Below are 20,045 nucleotides of genomic sequence, written 5' to 3' on the forward strand. Positions count from 1 at the left end.
GCGCCTTCCCCCAGCACAGGGTAGTTAGCGGGTCTAAGAACTGGCTGACCTCCCTGTCTTTCCGCTTGTTTCTTCCTTCCTTCCTTCCTCGGCATTGCAGTGGAGCCTTTGAACGCCTTATGCAAGCGCCATTTCGTGTTGTGCATGTATTTACGTCTTTTGCTTGTAGCACCTGTCATTGTTCGGTTGTCGCTTCCGTAGTTCGGGATCTCCTCGCCTTGGGCATCGTGCTAGTGGAGACGCAGAAGCAGGCACAGGGACACGCGTTACTTCCGCAGTGACATGCTTGCGAAGCCGCCCGGCCAGCCTCGTGCACGTTCATTCTCCGTCACTTGCATCGTCGCCGCCGACTAGAGCCGCTGACAACAGCCGACACCACCGCAACTGCGGCTGGTTTGGCCTAAATGCGCCGTGCACGCGCGTCCACGTTTCTAAAAAAAAATAAAAGATTTTCTATATGATTATAAACAAGGTATCTTGAATATTGCAGGATTTTGTGATCACAAGATGGGGTTTAAAATACGCAGGCATGAGTACAGCTGGAGAACTTGGAAACAAGCTCTCCCGCAGTGAGAATTTGAAACTGCGTAAGAACTAGATTTTTCGTTACAGATCCGCTGGAGTACGCAAAAGCCATGCGCATGGCTACAAACACCATGATGTCATGCAAGGACGAAATCATCAGAATGAATGTGAAACCAACCGCAGTAAACGTAAGTCACCTAAGATGTTCATTTAGACGCTTCAACGTGGTCGTAGATATTAATTGTTGGAGTTTTTACGTCCCAAAACTATATATTACTATGAGAGACGCTGTAGTGGAGTTCCCCGGCAATTTCGATCATCTAGGATTCTTTAACGTGCACCTAAATCTACGTACACGGGCCTCTAGCATTTCGCTTCCATCAAAATGCGGCTGCAGTGGCCGGAATTCAATCCCGCGACCTTGGAGTCAGCAGTCAAACATTGTAATGACGACACCACGGCGGCGAGTCGTCACCGTGGTGATAGAATAAGCATTGATAATTACGAACAATACGAAAGTTGTCGCATTTTATTACTGTTATGGACCATACGGAGGCTGGCACAGGCCAGTGTCCCACAGGCAAGCGCCTTCAACTACGCTTCTTTTTCGTCCTTCATTATTAAAGGCAATTTAGTTTGGCCCTTTCAGAAAGTATCGACTGTCCGATGATCTTACATGGCGGTGGCATATGACCAGCAACAAATTAACGCACCTTCTGCTCAATATGAAAATCGCTGTGAGTAATACACTTCAGAGAACCTAAGGCAAAACTGCACATGTAGGCATGAAGCGTGCCACTGTTTTATCGCAACAATAATGAGCGGTATTCTGGAGCGATCAGCTGGAGCGATACCTTAAGTAGATACGCAATGTGAGATTTTTTTCGCGTCTCTTTCTTAACGCGCCATAGTAGACGAAAGAGTCAGAAACGCTGTCAGCCGGAATAACGCCTCCTATAAAACAATGCCTGTATGACGTGAGTCGCGAACGCCCTTCCCTCGTCTCTTCTCCTCCTTTTTGGTACAGTGGTCAACGCCTCTAGCGGCGTTCTCTCGCAAACACGCACAGCTCTCACAGCTGCATCCGAGCAGATGCCAGCGTTATGTCACGTAAGTAGGTGGTACGGTAGCGAGCGGTATCTCACGGCGCCTGATCGTAACACGCGGCAGGAGGCGTGGTCTCCGCGATTGGTGCGGGCAGGAGGCTCTCTAGGAAAAAAGAGCGACGTTCCAGGTCATGCATGGAGGTTAATGTTTTCAAAACCTCCTTGTTCCAGCTATATATTTAGAGGATGCTTTGACTGGACCCTAATGCTGCTTCTGTTGCAACCGAGAAGTCATCGAGACAATGATGGCGTAAGACGCGGCGGAAAGCATCTGTCTCGAGAGACTGTTCTCGAGACAGAAACACATAGCCGCGGCTGGCGAAGAGCGCGCCGCGTTAAAAAGTGAAATGTGTAAAATATTCGTGCGCAGTGGGAAAACAATGGCGCGATCGTGTGCGCTTGCTTAAAACGAACGGAGGTGGTCCGTTCTATCCAGCCGCACGTGAATGGTCATTGTGAACCGTTAAAGACGTCACGGCCCTACATTGACCAATCACGTGCGGTGGATGAAACGGACCGGCTCCGTTCGTTTTAAGAACGCGTTCAAGATCGCGCCACAGGTAGGCCTTCCATTAAGCGAGGGATGCCTCTTGGGCGTAGCGCTGCTGTCGATCACCACTTGCGTAGCGGAAATGTCGCGAAGAGGCTCTATGCCACGCGCTCGCGTGGTCCGTAAAGTTTTGTAGCCGACTGTACGTACGCGACGCTACCTCTGAAACCACGGCGTGTTGAACGAAACTGTCCGCTCTAGAGGTGACATGCAGATTGTCCAATGCTGACTAAAACTTTCAGCTCGTTACATTTTAACGTATGATTCATTGCTGCGAACGCTGAAGAAAAATATCGTTAAAAAATGCGACACGTGCGTTCGTTTCCACGCACTGATGCCACGACGCCTGTGAATAAGTACGAAATGTTGCTAGTTGAAGTCAACTCTGCACTTCACAGCACTGACATTAGGTACGATGTGTAACGTGAAATGAAATGTCTTGTGAGTAGTTCCATTGGAGTGCAGCACAACGGACTTATGCGCTGCTCGTTCTAGTATATTGGTATGTGTTGGTTGCGACACAGACACCGCAGTGCATCCAAATATATGCGCAATTCCGTTAAATTTCCGTTATTATGATACATTTGCTGCAGATTTTCAATTATTGTTTAGTTTGCATACTTTTCGCGTTACCTTTTGCGTAAACGTCATTGAAAAGATCGCGTTAGGTAATTTACCACTTCTGCGTGAGATGTGCCCATTTTTTTTTATTCTTGCGCACGCTATGTGAAACATGCCAGTGTCACATAGCACGTATTTTATGTCCGACGTTCGAAGTAGGCGGTGAGCGCTCATCCTGGGTGTTTCTCTTCTCTCTCTGGTTCAACTTGTCACGCTGTGCTCTACCCATGTCCTACGGTATTCTAACATGCGTACTATGCATTGTATGGAGATAACACTACCTAACATTAAGTTCAACTTTTGTGGACTTGGGGGTCGTGTTAACTGAATTGTCAACAAAGCTTTGTTCCTGGCAGCATGTCTGGGCAGAGAACTTTGTTTCCATTTTATGCTTTAGACGAGGCTCATTGAAGGTTCCATAAGAAAATTAAGATATGCAAAGGTCCTGCTATCGAAGTCCAAATTGTGTAAGCAGTCACCGCCTTAAGGGGGACAGACTGTGCATACTACTGAGAGCTTGCTTCGCTTACGGCAGCTACACCAATGATGTAAGTACGCCTCGTCGGTGCTTTTCATATCTGCCAGCGTTGTCCTGTGAAGTGACACACGTAATTAGGAGCCTTACTGAGCTGAATGAACAAAGTGGTATATGTCTACCCTTTAGGTTGAATTTCGGCAGCCGACATCAAAGTTCGACAAAAAAAGAAAGTGGGGGGAGGCGGCATGATAACCACTATCCCTTTCGGTGAAATATATGGCGTAATTATTGCGTCTCTAAATTTTTCTCAGTAGTAGCTCACCAGCGTTGTAGTCTCTGGCAGCGTTTCAAATTGACCAGTATTACGCGAAAAACGTTTTAAGTATTCTATTTAATTACAGGTAGTTGAAATACACGATGAAATTGTTGTACATCGCGAAAACCGGTCTTTATTTGTACTATAAAGACGTTTATTAGCGGGCACTCGGCGACGATAAACGACTGCGACAGTCAAGGCGGGGTGCCGACTCTGAGCGCGAGGAGCGTGCTGTCCCAGAAGAGCGGAAGAGGACGACCCACTAGTAAGCGCTCGAGAGGGCGACCCATTACAGGCTTCCAACGCTTCGCTACAATTACCCCGGGTACGAAAAGGGAGCCGCCTGGCGACCTAACTGCTAGTCACTATGAGCGGGTCATGGTAGGGTTTCAGACGCTCAACGTTGACAATGTCGCGCCCTCGACGGCGCATGTCCGAAGATGGTTCAAGGGGTTCGATACGTAGTTGACCGGGGACGTGCGTTCGACGACACGGTAGGGGCCGTCGTATTTCGGCAGTAGTTTTGAAGAGAGGCCAGGTGCAGTGGTAGGGACCGAGAGCCATACGAGTGCTCCAGGGAGGAACGTGGGCGCAGAAGTGGTGGTGTCACCGCGAATGCTCTTCTGCCGCTCTTGGTCATTCATAGTAAATGTCTTGGCAAGCTCCCGACACTCCTCAGCGAGTCTTGCTGTGGCAGAAATAGGCGCACACTCAGACGGGTCCGGCTTGTAGGGAAGGATTGTGTCGATCGTGTGCGACGGGTGCCTGCCGTACAATAAGAAAAAGGGCGAGAAACCAGTAGTGCTCTGCGGGGCGGTATTATAGGCGTAGGTGACAAAAGGCAGAATGGCATCCCAATTTGTGTGATCGGCGGCGACGTACATCGAGAGCATGTCGCCGAGCGTGCGGTTAAAGCGTTCGGTGAGGCCATTCGTCTGCGGGTGGTAAGCAGTAGTTTTCCGGTGAACAACGTTGCACTCTTTGAGAATGGCTTCGACGACTTCGGACAAGAAGACACGACCTCGATCGCTGAGCAGCTCCTGGGGTGGACCGTGGCGCAGCATGAATCGGTGCAGCAGGAAGGAGGCAACATCGCGCGCTGTAGCCGCTGGGAGGGCGGCAGTTTCGGCGTATCGCGTAAGGTGGTCAACAGCGACGATGGCCCAGCGGTTACCAGCCGACGTTAGAGGAAGCGGTCCATACAAATCGATGCCAACGCGCCCAAACGGCCGGTCAGGGCAAGGTAGAGGTTGCAGACCTGCCGGCGACAGGTGCGTTGAAGTTTTGCGGCGCTGACAATCGATGCAGGAGCGAACGAACTTCTGCACGTAGCGGTACATCCCTCGCCAAAAGTACCGTTGGCGAATGCGGTGGTAGGTTTTCGATACCCCAGAGTGTGCACACTGCGGGTCAGAGTGGAACGACTCGCATATGTCAGAACGCAGACTGCGGGGTATTACGAGTAGCCACTGGCGGCCGTCGCCGTAATTGCGTCGGTGGAGGAGGTCGTCGCGAACGGCGAAATGGTGCGCTTGACGACGCAATGCGCGAGTGGATGGTGTCGCCGATGGATCACTCAGCAAGGCTATCAGTGAGGCAATCCAGTGATCCTTGCGCTGTTCAGTGGCGATGGTTTGAATGTCGATAGACGAAACGGCATTGTGAGACACTGAGCTGGAAGCATTGTCGTCAGGCAAGGGGGAGCGCGAGAGTGCGTCGGCGTCAGCATGCTGGCGTCCGTTGCGGTACAGCACGCGGATATCGTAGTCCTGTAGGCGAAGTGCCCAGCGGGCGAGGCGGCCTGAGGGATCCTTCAATGACGACAACCAGCATAGTGCATGATGGTCGGTGATTACATCAAATGGGCGACCATACAAATAAGGTCGGAATTTCGTAAGGGCCCAGATGATCGCCAGGCATTCCTTTTCGGTGACGGTGTAATTGGTCTCGGCTTTAGTAAGCGTACGACTTGCATATGCCACGACATATTCAGGGAACCCTGGTTTGCGCTGCGCAAGGACAGCGCCAAGGCCAACACCGCTAGCGTCTGTGTGTACCTCTGTAGGGGCCGCAGGGTCGTAGTGGCGTAGTATGGGAGGCGACGTCAACAAACGACGGAGCTTTGCGAAAGCGTCGTCGCACTCCGACGACCACGAATGGAGGGGCCCGTTACTTCCGAGAAGCTTCGTCAGTGGCGATATGATAGTCGCGAAATTTCGAATGAAGCGCCGAAAGTAGGAACACAGTCCTACGAAACTGCGCAGCTCTTTGACGGACGTAGGTTTGGGGAACTCAGTCACGGCCCGAAGCTTGGCGGGATCAGGAAGAATTCCGTCCTTGGACACGACGTAGCCGAGGATTGTCAGCTGCCGTGCTGCAAACCGGCACTTCTTTAAATTCAGTTGCAGACCGGCGTCGCTCAAACGCGTCAAAACATGCCGTAGGCGTTGAAGATGCGTGGAGAAGTCCGGAGCAAACACGACGACGTCGTCGAGGTAGCACAAGCACGTGTGCCATTTCAGGTTGCGCAGAACGGTATCCATCATGCGCTCAAAGGTGGCGGGCGCATTACACAGCCCAAACGGCATGACGTTAAATTCGTACAGGCCGTCGGGCGTGACAAAGGCGGTCTTCGGTCGAGCGTCATCAGCCATAGGTACTTGCCAGTACCCTGAGCGCAAATCGAGAGATGAAAAGAATTCGGCGCCTTGCAAGCTGTCAATCGCGTCGTCTATTCGTGGCAGTGGATACACGTCCTTACGAGTGATCTTGTTGAGTCGTCTGTAGTCCACACAGAACCGCACAGAACCGTCCTTCTTCGCAACAAGAACGACAGGAGACGCCCAGGGGCTGTTAGAGGGTCGAATGACATCACGTCGAAGCATGTCGTCGACTTGCTCGGTGATTACACGGCGTTCGGCGGGAGATACGCGATATGGACGTTGCCGCAGTGGCAGGTGGTCGCCAGTGTCGATGCCATGCGTAACGGCTGACGTGCGGCCGAGAGAAGTTTGAGCGACATCGAAAGAAGGGTGAAATTCTTCCAACAGGTCCAAAAGCTGGGAACGCTGGACCTGCGTAAGGTTGTCAGCTATGGAGGAACCAAATACGTCAGCGTGTGATGAACCAGACGTCGAAACAGCACTGAGCGTGCTCGAACTTCGGCCGTGCGAATCATCGGGCTCGTCCATAACTTGTGCGTCTTCGAGGGATTCTACGCTGCCCAGACATTCCCCTCGCACCAACGTAACACTGTACGGGGAGGGGTTGATTACATAAATAGAGGTGCTGCCCTGGGTGACTTGAACAGTCGCGAAAGGCACCAGCAAGCCTTTCCTCGTGCAAACACGGTCATATGGCGAGAGGAGTGCAACGGTGTCGGATAGGCTGGCGCAGTAAACTGACACCGCCGTTGACGAGTTTGCAGGCACTTTTATGTCGTCTTTGACGAGTATCTTGCTCGCAGCCGATGGACTGTCTGCCGGCGTCAAATTAGAGAATGGCGAGAGCTCTATTTCGGCAGGTGCGCAATGAATTACGGCGTCGTGGCGGGAGAGAAAATCCCATCCGAGGATGACGTCGTGAGAGCATGCAGGAATTATGATCAATTCGACGGCGTACATAGCGTCCTTAATCATGACTCGGGCTGTGCATACCGCTGTAGGGTGAATGCTTTGGGCGCTGGCTGTACGGAGGGAGAGCCCGGAAAGTGGCGTCGTCACTTTTCGCAGTATTCGGCTGAGCTTTGCGTCCATAACGGATACGGCGGCTCCAGTGTCGATAAGGGCAGATGCACGAACACCGTCCACAAACACGTCTATCACGTTCGATGGGCTTCGCTGAGGGCTTTCGCAGTTCGACAGCATCGCAGCCCTTGCCTCGTGGACTGCGACGACTAGTTTTCCTGGTCTCGTGGGACCAGACGTGGCCGCATCGGTGACAGCGAGCGGCGTCGTGGTGACGGGGAACGGCGGGTAGATGGAGCGGGGCGAGACGTCGGCGACAGTGGCGTAGGTGGGTCGTAATATGGGCGGTTCGCCGGGCTGGTGGCAGGCGACGCGACTCTAGGCGGCTGCACGCGGTTGCAATACCGCGCCACGTGGCCGGCGTAACCGCATGCGAAGCATATGGGACGGTTGTCAGGTGTGCGCCATCGGTTCGCTGGGGCAGGGCCCGCCCATGGTGCAGGACGGGATTGACGGGGCGGCAACTGATAGGACTGGACGGTGGGCTGCAGTCGTGGCCTGTGCGTGACGTCGGCGCAGGTTACCGGCACATCCGCTTCGAAAGAATGAGGTCGAGCGGAGGCTTCGGCGTAAATGTGTGGGGCAGCCGTAGGGATTGCTGGGGGCGTTCTTGCGACCACTTGGGCGTAACTCAAGGGTGCAGGAGCCGTATGGTGCTGGTGGTACTCGGGCATGACCTCTGCGATTTCTTGCTCAATTGCTCGACGGAGCGGAGGCAGAAGGGTGGTCGACGGCTGTTGGACGTACTGCGGGCGAGCAAATTCCAGCAGAGAGAATTGGCGCGCGATTTCCTCGCGCACGAATGTCTTCATCTCTGCGAGCAACGCGGAGTGGTCGGATATGGTCGACAAGCCAGCGAGCTCGGCGTCGCGTGAAGGAGAGCGACGGGTCATCGATCGCTGCCGGCGCAGCTCCTCATAGCTTTGGCAGAGCGTTATGACCTCAGCCACTGTGCTGGGGTTCTTGGCGAGCAGCATGGTGAAGGCGTCGTCGTCGATGCCTTTCATGATGTGCCGGATCTTGTCTGATTCGGACATGGTGGCGTCGGCTTTCTTACAGAAATCGAGGACGTCTTCAATGTAACTGGTGAATGATTCACCGGCCTGCTGAGCGCGTTCACGTAAGCGCTGTTCGGCCTGCAGCTTACGAACGGCAGGGCGGCCAAACACATTGATAATGGCGGTCTTGAAGTCGGACCACGTTGTAAAATCTGATGCGTGGTTGTTGTACCACAAGCCCGCCACACCCGCGACGTAGAAAACGAGGTTAGTCAGCTTTCCTGCCTCGTCCCATTTATTCGGGACACTCACGCGCTCGTAAATCGCGAGCCAGTCCTCCACGTCGGTGCCATCTGCGCCAGTGAAGACCGGAGGGTCGCGGATACGAGGCACACCTGGGCAGGAGGTCGGTGTAGGCGGGGCCGTTTGCTGGGAGGCGTCTTGAGGCATCGTAGGCGGCAGGGTACGGGATCGAAGAGCCAGGGGCATCGAATGAGGGCCGAAGTTGTTGTGAATACCCAGCACCCTACCAAATTATAAAGACGTTTATTAGCGGGCACTCGGCGACGATAAACGACTGCGACAGTCAAGGCGGGGTGCCGACTCTGAGCGCGAGGAGCGTGCTGTCCCAGAAGAGCGGAAGAGGACGACCCACTAGTAAGCGCTCGAGAGGGCGACCCATTACAGGCTTCCAACGCTTCGCTACAGTACATTTAATTGTGCATGTTCTTGGGCAAGCTATCGAATTAAGAAAATGCTCTTAAGGGAAGAGCATCACTGAAGATTGGATTGGTATTGTGCAAGGGCGAACATATTTTTTTCAGAATTAGTGTTGCGTTCAGTGACTATGCCAAGTTGCCGTAATGACTAGCCAATACTTTGCGGCGATGCAGACTTCTGGGCAGATTTCGAAATGAAAAAAAAAAACGCATTGCCCGCTGAAGAATGACGATTCGAATGTAAATTACCAAAAATGCACAAATTACGTTTGTACATAAGAAACTTGTGGCGATCTAGATCCTGTTCTGTGCAATCAAATAGACATCCTACATTGGTCTATATTTCATGCTACCATTACATTAGACTACCAGCGAAAAAAAAAAACAAGTGCTCGCATGAACACACGCTTCCGAAAATTTACATGTAAACTATGGAGGACAGCAAGGCGGCTGCATTCTTTTCGAAGTAGATGCAGAAAAGGTATTGCATTGCATAGTGGCAGTGCTTAAATAACACCACATATTCATATTTACTGTGAAGCCATCAAAGAAGCAGCTCTTCGATATCTCATGCGTTGCTTCACGCTTAAAATTCCAGATCAAATCGATCTGTCCTTGTCGTGCCTATAATAAAGTTAGAAGACGAACGTTTGCTTGGTTCTTGGCCTGCTGCGAGTGTAAATGGTGGTCTCTCCGCCGATTTATTTCCTGTACAGGACATGGACAGACTGTGCACACTACTGAGAGCTTGCTTCGCTTACGGCAGCTACACCAATGATGTCAGTACGCCTCGTCGGTGCTTTTCATATCTGTCAGTGTTGTCCTGTGAAATGATAAATACGATGTTCGGTGTTTCAGACGGTCGACCAGTTCAGACAATCCTACATGCACTGCATTGACAAGATACTTCACATGGCCCAAGTCTTGAATCCGGTGAGAACACATAGTGGCATGCAGTGTTTGTATCATGTGCCTTACTCCAAAAAAAAAAACGAATATTAACGAATCCTAAGCGCTCTCCTGATGGGAATTTGCCGACTACACAATAATTTTTGTGAACACCCTGTGAACACCCATTGTGGACATAGCTCATTGCGAAAGGTGACTCAGGGAAAAACGCACTTTTGGACCGACAATCTGCAACGCTAAAAAAAGTCCTTTGACCCCCTTTTTTTAGTTCTGGCTTACTACATATATGACCCTCTTTAAAAAATTGGCCGCGTATCTGCGTGCTTCGCTGCAAATGTCGTGTAAAGACGATAGAAGAGGCGCTGTGTGAGATATGGACGCCATCTGGCAATACGTCGGGAAACATGAGTGCTGTGTTGCGTGCTGGTAGTCCCGGCGCAGCAGCAGGCGAAGACCGGCGGTGACCAACGCGACCGGCGGGGACGCCAGCCAGCCCAAAAACGCGGTTTGGCGCGAAGCGCTGAAGCAGAGAAACGTCCGCACTCAACGAGTACTCTCCACACACTCTTTTATTTACACGTCGCCTGGGTAAAACAGGAACGCCAGAGCGGCGCCCACAACCGGCAGCCTGAAGGCAGCCCACAACGCTGCTTTTTCATTTTTTAAATATTTTTTTTCACCTTCTTGGCCTTCTCAAAACTAAAGTTTTTCAACACCAACCCATGGAATTCGTACAGTGCAATACAGAAGCGAAACCGAAACACAACAATGAGCTCGTGCGAAGGGCACGGAGGAAGGCAAATTTCAGCGCAGTCGCATTTTCAGCTTTGTTGAAACAGCGCTCACTAGACGACGACGAAGTAAAAGAAGGCACAGGACAGGCAGCGCCTGTCCTGTGCCTTCTTTTACTTCGTCGTCGTCTAGTGAGCGCTGTTTCAACAAAGATGAACGCATACCAACTCGCTCAAGCTTCCATTATGCATTTTCAGCGCAGCTTAAGAAACTAGGGTCCTTAAAATTACGTATGTATGCATTTTCTATTAAAGGAACACGCCACCTCATACTTACCTAGTGATGTTGCACCTCAGATATGCATGATATTTACTTTTTGATCGGCAACGTTCACAAGTATGAACAGCCATACCAGTTCAAGACGGCTGGCCCTTGGGCAAGTGGTTCAACTTTGGCCGAGTGGCTGAATCGAGGGACGTGCCGACAAACAGAAAGACAGAAAGACAGACCAAAATTTCTGCGTTTAAGTTCCCCAAGAAAGACTATCGTCTTTAAAAGACACGTTAACTCCCTCTTGGAGAGGCGTGCGCTTCACCATCTCCGAAAGGAGCATAATAATCTCCAAAGAGAGTTCACGTGTCTCCTTAAAGAGAGTCATATATTGCCACCGAGTATTTTGTGCCAGTAAACCGTGGCCCACAAGAACAACGAAGAAGACGAAGACGAGGAGCCCGCGCCAGCCGGAGAATGTTCTTTCGGATGACAGTCGCGTCTGCTTATGTTCCTGCCCTAGCGTAGGAGAAAGTGGGGTAAGTAAGTGCTGGGTAACCAATGCACCGAACCCCTCTGAGTACAAGAAGCTCCAGCCCCGTACCGGTGGTTACGCCTGTGCACCGCGCTAGCAGAAGGATCCGCGGACTAGCCCCTGAGCTTGGACTTTTCCCGGAGAAAACAACGCTTCCAACCATCCCCAGCAGCAACATCCCAACCGATATGGAAAGTAAAACGCCAATTCTGTGTCCGCTGCTCAATCTGCGAACGCCGAATCCCTTTCGCGGCGCTGTTCATGAGGATGTTGAGGATTGGCTGGTCCGCTATTAATGTGTTGCCGCTCATGCCAAGTGGTACGACGCAGAAAAACTGAGATATGTCTATTTCAGTGTGAATAACGGCGCACGTTTTCGGTACGAAAGCCGTGCAGATGTGTTACCATCCTGGGAGGACTTCAAACGCCGCCTTCTCCAAACGTATGCAAGTCTCGATCGCCGAGCATGAGCTGAACGCGATCTCCAGTACCGTATCGAAATGCCAAGCGAAGGTGTCGCAATGTATGTTGAGGACATGACGCGTCTTTTCCGTCGAGCCGACCCTAACATGCCGGAAGATAAGAGGGCACGGTACCTGATGCGTGGAGTGAAAGAGCAGCTGTCAGGTGGTCTTGTGCGCAGTCCACCGAAGACTCTGTCAGAATTTCTTACTGAAGCCGTGACAATAAAAAGCGCTCTTCGGCAACGGGCCCATTCATACGAACGCCAACTCAACTTCGCCTCAGCTATTAACTAGTTGGAAAATTCTGGCGGCCTCGCCGACTTCTTCCGAGAGCTCATACGCTCTGCAGAAGCTGTCGGTGCCCTCGTCGCCTACAATCAGCTCTTTGTCCAGCGTCGTCCGAGACGAAATTCAGCAGGCAGTAAGAGAGCGCCTTTTCAGACGGAACTTCAACCGCTAAATGACGTCGCTCACACGCGCTCAGACTTTGCGGCAACCATCTCCAACTTCGACTTCCCTTCCACCGTGGTCCCGACCATGCTTCAGGCAGTCCAAGCGGCCCCGTGTTACAACGACCACCGACCCGCTCCGCGCATATCAGATGTGTGGCGTGCACCCGATCGACGTCCGCTTTGCTTTCACTGTGGTGAAGCTGGACTTGTCTACCTTCAGTGCACATACCGAGAGCTTGGTCTACGGAGATTTTCGGCAAGCGCTCCCCCACCTAGGTTTTGCCAGCGGCCTCCGCAAATTCACGACTACGTTGTCCAGCAGCGCGGATCCACGACATCTCGACACCATTCACGTCCCCCATCACCGCGGCAGTTTTAGCCTAGTCGTCGCACCTATTCGAGCGTGGTCCATGGCCGGTCGCCCAGCCCGCGCCGGAAAAACTGGTCACAGCGACCTTCGGGGGTAAGGCCTCTCAGACTGGAGAGCGAGAGAGAGAAATATAATGCTGAAATGCAGGGAGGTTAACCAGAAAACATATCTGCTTTGCTACCCTGCGTTGGGGAAGGGGTAACATGCCCAAGGTCCCTGATCGACGCGGACCGACGATACGTCGACGATGACATCATCAGCTGATTCGGGAAGAGTTTCGTGGGATTCCCGTACTGGTAGACGGACGTGAAGTCGCTGCTTTAGTGGACACAAGTGCGAACTTTTCGATAATTTGCGAACAAATGGCCGCCCTTCTGAAGAAAGTAAAAACGCCCTAGAACCGAACGCTAACTCGTACAGGTGGCAGGCATATCGTCAAGCCACTGTGTATCTGCACGGCACGATTACAAATCCGCGGTTGTGGTTTTCTCACCGGTTTGAGCGTTCTCCTTCAGTGTTCTCGAGACCAGATCATTGGTATGGGTTTCTCATTGAGCATGGCGCTATACGTTGGTGCTATACGACAACGCCTCGTCACGACCTCGACAAAAAGCGCCGCAGCAGCGAATACGGACCTCAGCCACCCACAAGCGTTGTGGTTGGAAGTTGAAACATCAGTTGGAAGTAGCGCTCTGTGTGTCGTCTTCTTGTTCCCGTCTTTGTGCGCTTAATGGTTTCGTAATGTCAGTGTACCAACCAGCTCGGACCCAGCCTCTGATTCAGTCATCGACGACGCTGTCACGTTACCACCGCGTGCAGGAGTTGTGGTTAAAGCGGCGTGTGCCGTAGTAATAGGCGGTGAAGCGGTAATCAGAGGACTGCCAGCCGGATAACGTTCTTTCGTGCCCGACATTTTAACGCCATGGCGTTAAAGAGCGCGTTTCGTGGAAATTCGGGTGTCAGTGTCGGCGTCGTCGAATATGAGCGAAAAATCAGCATTGTCAGTGAGCGAAAATTCGAGGTAGATGCAAATAAATAACAGAAAAGTTTCTGTTCGAGTGGTACCGGGGATTGGAACCCGCGACCCTTCGCTCCGTGTCGCGATGCGTTTAGCCACTGGGCCACAACGCATACATCCTCTGACATACTAACGGTGGCCTATTTATATACACCATTTACCGTTGGTAGTACGCGCATCTAGGAGGTGCTTCAGCGTGGCAGCGGCTTGACTATCACCCGCGAAATGGCGCAAAGGGCCCACGGCTGCGCTTTCAACGGGATCGCCCACCGTGTTTGATCGCGCCGCATGCATGGATATAGGAGCCGTAGGGCGTCCGCACATTGGCTTGCTTTGCAGCACGTTTTAGGTCTCCACAGAGAAGCGAAGCCAGGCTAGCAATGGGGACGGCGATACGAACAGGGTCCGATTACCCTATCGTATACTACTCTTGAAAGCGAAGCTCAATCGTCCTCCAAGTTTTTGACAATCGCGTCTGCTTGTACTTTTATTCTTGCCTTAGCGCGTGCGAATACGCAAAAAGTCAGGAGTCGCAAAAAAGAGTCAAAGGACTCTTTTTCAACAGTGAAGCTGTTGAAGCTGGCGGCAAAGCGGATGACCACAAGAAACTATCACCATCATTAACGGGTAAGTGCCACTGAAATTGGGCAAATCCCACTACTCACCGCTGGTCCACTAAAAATGAAGAAGGCAACTAAAGACATAAATAGAACAAAAGAGAAAGAAAGGGAAGAAAGACAGAAAGAGAAAGAAATAGAACAAGACAGAGAATCAAAGAAAAAAAAACATATAGCATAAAAAGACAGAGAAAGAGAGAAATCGACAGAAAGAAAAGAAAGAAAAGCAAAAAGAGAAAGGAAAAGAGAAATCGACAAAAAGAAATGGAAGAAAAACAGAAAAGGGAAAAAAAGAGAAAAAGACAGAGAATCAAACAAAGAGGGAGAAAGAACTAAACAGTAACAGAGAAAAAATATACAATGAAATAACCAGAGAAAGATGGAGATTCAAAGAAAGAGAGAGAGAGAGAAACAAATTACGCCATCAACCGCTATAGGGGACCATGAGGCGATGCGAAGCCGGAGCACGATCGCGTTCCGTTGGCATTCGTTGGGCATGCTACCGACCTCGCGTCGTGGAACGCGAAGAGGAACACTACGCCTGTCATGTCTTCCCTCTAGCCTGGCCGTTAATTTTCACAGGGCGAGCGGGGAACGCGGTCGACAGGCTTGCTAGAGGGGGGCAGCGTAGGAGAGGAGAGAGAGGGGCAGGGGACGCGCATGGGCTGGCACTCATCGCGGCGTTGCGCAGGAGAGAATTTCAGCATGTCGAGCCCGCATTTCAGAGGAGTCAACCGAAGCAGGCGCTGGACAACGCGCGCAGCGCTCTACCACTTGAAGGAGAGGAGACTAGAGGAGGAGAGTAGCGCATGCACCGCGACAGCAGGAGCGAGAACGCAGGAGAAGCGCAAGCAGGGGGAGCGACTAAAAAGCCACCAAAACATGCCCGTGTTGCCAGACCACTTTTTGGTGCTGTCCCTAGGAAATTTCAAGCGAGATGTACCTAGGGCTCTACGTGCGTGCGAGACGTTGATGATGCGATTTAACCATGGAAATGCTGGTGGCTCGATTTAATGGACGCACGAATAAAGGTGCATCCTTGCTGCTTTCTTTGGAAAGGGCCACTTTTGACTAAGGGGCAAGCAGTTCGCAAGGAGGGGGAATCAGTTTTGTTTCACTTCAATGAGATGACTGCGCAGGCATAGCCGCAGGTTTCATTTTTGTGTTAACCTCGCTGGCGTATCAAGAGCATTAGTTTACGAAGCTGGTTCCTTTTGGACGACGAAGTTTGAGACATGATCGGAACAGCTAGCATGCTATGTATTCATATGAGCTGCTGTTTGGGCCTTGTTTTGTGGTTCCAGAAAAGCCAGCTTTTCCCAAAAGGTGCCTTGGAAAAACGTTTAGCTCCAATATTCCGTGATAGTCATCGAATAATCAATATTGCTTGCTTTAAGCAAATGCTTGTGGCGATCGAGCCACCACGCGAACGAGTGTCACGCCGAAGCCGGCCTCCCTACTTGGAGCACAGTATATGTGTGTACTAGGAGGCGCAGCGATGCAGATTGCTTATTTTCTCATCAGATTAGTGGAGTTCCCGGTGCCTACCGAATACATCGTGATGATGGATCTAGGCCATCCTCAACCGATATATGTCGCATATGCATACATGGCTCCCATCGCATGCGTGCTGTATCAAGCAGATATATGAAACACCATTGTGAATAACTTTTTTCTGTTAATTGTATACGGACTTATATGAACTCTGCCTAGCTGTTCTTTATAAAATATATTTTTTCATTGCTGTGCTTTTCACATATCCTATCATCAGTGAAAAGGAATGGCCGGTGACAGAAGCAGTATCTCTTAAATATCATATAATAAAAAGAGTATTTGTTTACGCCAGGAAAATCAATGCTCCTCACCACATAATGCTTCGCTGAACCGACCAATGTGTTACGAATGCACACTGTCGGCTAAGTGTATATAAACTCGTATACATCGGAATCAAAGGGCATCGCTAAATAGCTCGATTACCTGTAATTAAAAATGCATAAAATGCCTGTCTGAAGCTTAAATATAGTTGGTACATGTCTTGATACATACTGAGTATAAGCAACCTCGCGATACTCTTTCCGGCAGAGGCGTAGCCAAGGGGGGGGGGGGTCAACCCCCCCCCCTCAAATTTTTTAGTTTTGCTTGCGTATATATACACGCACACATACAAACGCACGCACGAACGCACATAAAGTATGGTTGAACCCCCCCCCCCCCCCGAAAAAAATTTCTGGCTACGCCCCTGCTTTCCGGCAACTAATTCAGCCACAGGTAGCAAGCTTCACAGCGTGGCATTTAGTTTTCGTCGCATTACACCCCTGTGTAGCGGTAAAACTTACAAAGCAATTCCTGCGTTGTGGAACGCAAAGAAATCAGATCTGTGCTGCGCACGCCGCCCATATTTTGACTCGTACCCTGCTTGTTTACGCCATGCTTGCACTGCCCCTTGGATTCAATGCACTATATATTTACATTATATATACGAGCTACAAGATGACAGATTCACTGTAGTCAGCTTTATGGCATTGCAGCTGTGTTATGCCACAAAGCATGCACTGTGCATCGACGATTCATTGTGCAGCGAAGCCCACCAGCAGAGAAATCTGCCACGTACGTTACCTGATGCTTTGTCTTCTTTGATTACAAAAAAGGACGCAGTCTCCAGTCACCGTACGAGCACCCAAACGTCTAATAAATGCGCAAGTGCATAGCAAAGGTTTCTTCAATTCTTCTACCTGCAGCAACCATTTACATTAGATCTACAGACCAAGCCACTTCTTGGAATAGTGTCATGGAGAAACTTAATTATGCCAACAGAGATTATTACAAGATACCAATGAAGCAGGTGGCCTGAAGCGAGATCGCATAGTGAACTTGCTGCACAATTAATTGCGACGAGGCGCCGCTACGGATGCCTACTTCAAACGCCAGCTGCTACATTTCAGGTCAAATGAATGCGCAGATGACGGATTTCTTAGCGCTGCTGATAGTCTTAACAATCTGTATAAATTCAAGCGAACACTCGCGAGGTAACATAAAGCACACAGACATTTTAACGCAACGCGCGCTCTCGAGTGCCTCAGGCTTCACCTCACTTGACGACAGTCGGACACATCGGATTCGAAGGGGATCGCGAAATAGTTCATGTCCATTATTACAAATGGAAAGTACGCCTGTATGCTCTAACATTCACACGTCTCGGGCGGTCTCATGAGATGACTGATTCCTTTAAGTTGCTTCGAAGCCGTAAATGTTTTATCAACCACTTTGCGGCAGCGAACCCTTCTCGGCCACGAAGGGCTAGAGCTTCACAGCGTGACGCTTAGTTTTCTTCGCATAACGCCACTGTGCAGCGGTGAAGCTTAACAAGGCAAATCCCTCATTCTGGAGCGCACTGAGTTATACCATGCGCTTACATCGGAACACCACTGATACCTTGAAGAGTGAACTTGTTGGCTAGTTGGCTCAACATAACTTAAGGGAGCAGCGCGAAAGACAGGGACAGAAAGGCACACATACACCCACACGTAGCGCAGTATGTGTGGTTGTATGTGTGCCTTTTCTGTCCCCGTCTTTCGCGCTTCATCCAAGCTGACAGCAGAGTCGATGACGTCGTAATTGAGGCTGCTGGTAGTCTTAGCAATCTCAGTCACCCATAAGCGAACACTCGCGAGGTAACACAACAAATTATGACACAGATACACAAAATCTTTAAAGAAGACACGCCATCAAGTGCCTCTAACTTCAAGTTTCAACTCGGCCTCTCGTTGCTCTCGTCAATTTGACTAGGGAATTTCTGGGTACACCACGGCGCTAGTTTTGGTCGGCAGCACAAGGTAGCCAACTTGAAACATGCTTACACCGTTAACATTGGGCGATGTTTAGGTGGCTTTTTAGTCTCGTGCCAAGCAGGTGCTGGTAGAGAAGTGGAGAGAGTAACGCGCAGCTGTTGGAGAGAGGGAAAGAGGAGAGTTGCGCACGCGTAGTGTGAGTGCAGACTAGCACGCTGCGGACTACCATGCCGCGGGACATACCCCCGAGCAAGAGATGCTTTCGCATGTAAAAAGATAGAAAGCAGCCGGAATTAGCCAGAAGACTTGAGGATTGACCAGCTACGCTGTGCCAAGCATAGCGCGACTTAGTGCGAACTTCGCCCACTTTTTTTCTTTTAGAGTGTATGCAGAGAAAGCACAGTAAAACAAGTCGCTGAGGAGACTTTTCGACGAAGTTTTGCCCAAGCTTGTGGAGCTCCGAAATAATGCGACACTATAACGTAATGCGATTCCGTCGCGGTGGGATTTAATTTCATGACGTCAGATTTCAGTAAATTCTGAAGCTAGTGTGGCCTGAAAACCTCAGCGCGACAACCAAATCAAGCACCGAATCCGGTGGCCAGATTTTGTTTAGTTTTAAAAAGCCAGTAATGGCACCTGCCGCAACATTATTATTTTTGTTACCTTATTGGATGACAATAGCCAAGGGACGCGTAGAAGTGCAGATACGCTTAGCTGGGAGCGATAAAATGCTCATGAACGGATCCAGCTATTGCCACCAGCGAGTATTCTTTCCCTTGCTTATCTTGCGGTCGCTCATCAACGATCGTGGCTTGCTCGCACCGCGATGATAGAAACAATAGCTCCTCGGCAGGGAATAGCTTCCACAGCGGTGCTTCAATTCACTCCATGAAGGCTCGACCACGTTATAGTGGCACGAAAAATATTCCTTACAGTCAAAGAAGCCTACTCTCGCCGCGGCAATGCGAGTGACCAGGGAAGCTACCTTTTACACTACCTTTTACAAAACGTATTATTGTTTTTGTTTGCCGTCCAAGTTATATTATATTATAAACTTGTATCCCCATCCTGCGAAAATCCCGTAACGGGATTGCAGTATTTGTAAATAAATAATAAAATAATACACGTTCTGTGATAGAAAGGAACCAAGCATCACGAAAGGACGAGAGAGAGCCGCACGGCATTCGTCGAGGCTCGTCTGACGGTCAGGCGTGAGAATAGCAACCAGAAACGACAATGCTGTCAATCATTTTGGCAAAGAACGGATACAGAACGGTCTCCGGACCACTTGGATGGAATCGAAACGTGAGCGGAGAATCGAATCAGCCAGCTTTGTTTCTTGCTTGCTCCAATTCCGCGCCGATAGTTTGCGAACATCGCAACAAGTCCCCGGCCACCGAACGTCTCGTTCAGTTGTGACACCGCCTAGCACTCAATCGAGACATCGGGCCCGTAGCCAGGGGGGGGGGGGGGGCTAGGGGTCCGGGCCTCTCCGAAATCTCGGTGAAGTATGTGTTTTTACTAAAAATAAATAATGAAAATAGGTGTTTTTCTCAGAAAATCAAGGTTTTCAGCAAGTGCACCCCCCCCCCCCCCGGAAAAAAATTCCTGGCTAGGGGCCTGCAAGACAGTAACACAAATAAATTGTTGTAGTCATCGCACTCTTTAGTTTCAAGATTTGGAAAACAATGCCTGCCAATACTGATGTTCAGCTATGATAATTCTGTACTTCTTCATGCGTTAAAAAACATTTCTGAATTCCCTCAGCTCGCCTGTTTCGTGACGTTTCGTTCCGTTCTGTCACAGAACGCGTACAAGATAGCTCCCC

General features: G+C 50.5%; 1 protein-coding gene across 1 annotated transcript in view; it reads left to right on the forward strand.

Annotated features, from left to right (window-relative positions):
* Window positions 1-616: 616 nt before the first annotated feature.
* Window positions 617-20,045, forward strand: part of LOC125756242 (uncharacterized) — a 31,352-nt gene continuing 11,923 nt past the window's right edge. Inside the window, exons 1-3 of the mRNA XM_049414875.1 lie at window positions 617-713; window positions 9,776-9,838; window positions 9,918-9,992. Of these exons, the coding sequence (XP_049270832.1) occupies window positions 636-713; window positions 9,776-9,838; window positions 9,918-9,992 (216 nt within the window). The 5' untranslated portion in view covers window positions 617-635. The remainder of the gene's footprint in view (window positions 714-9,775; window positions 9,839-9,917; window positions 9,993-20,045) is intronic.

Source organism: Rhipicephalus sanguineus, chromosome 4, assembly GCF_013339695.2.
Source record: "Rhipicephalus sanguineus isolate Rsan-2018 chromosome 4, BIME_Rsan_1.4, whole genome shotgun sequence".
Taxonomy (NCBI): domain Eukaryota; kingdom Metazoa; phylum Arthropoda; class Arachnida; order Ixodida; family Ixodidae; genus Rhipicephalus; species Rhipicephalus sanguineus.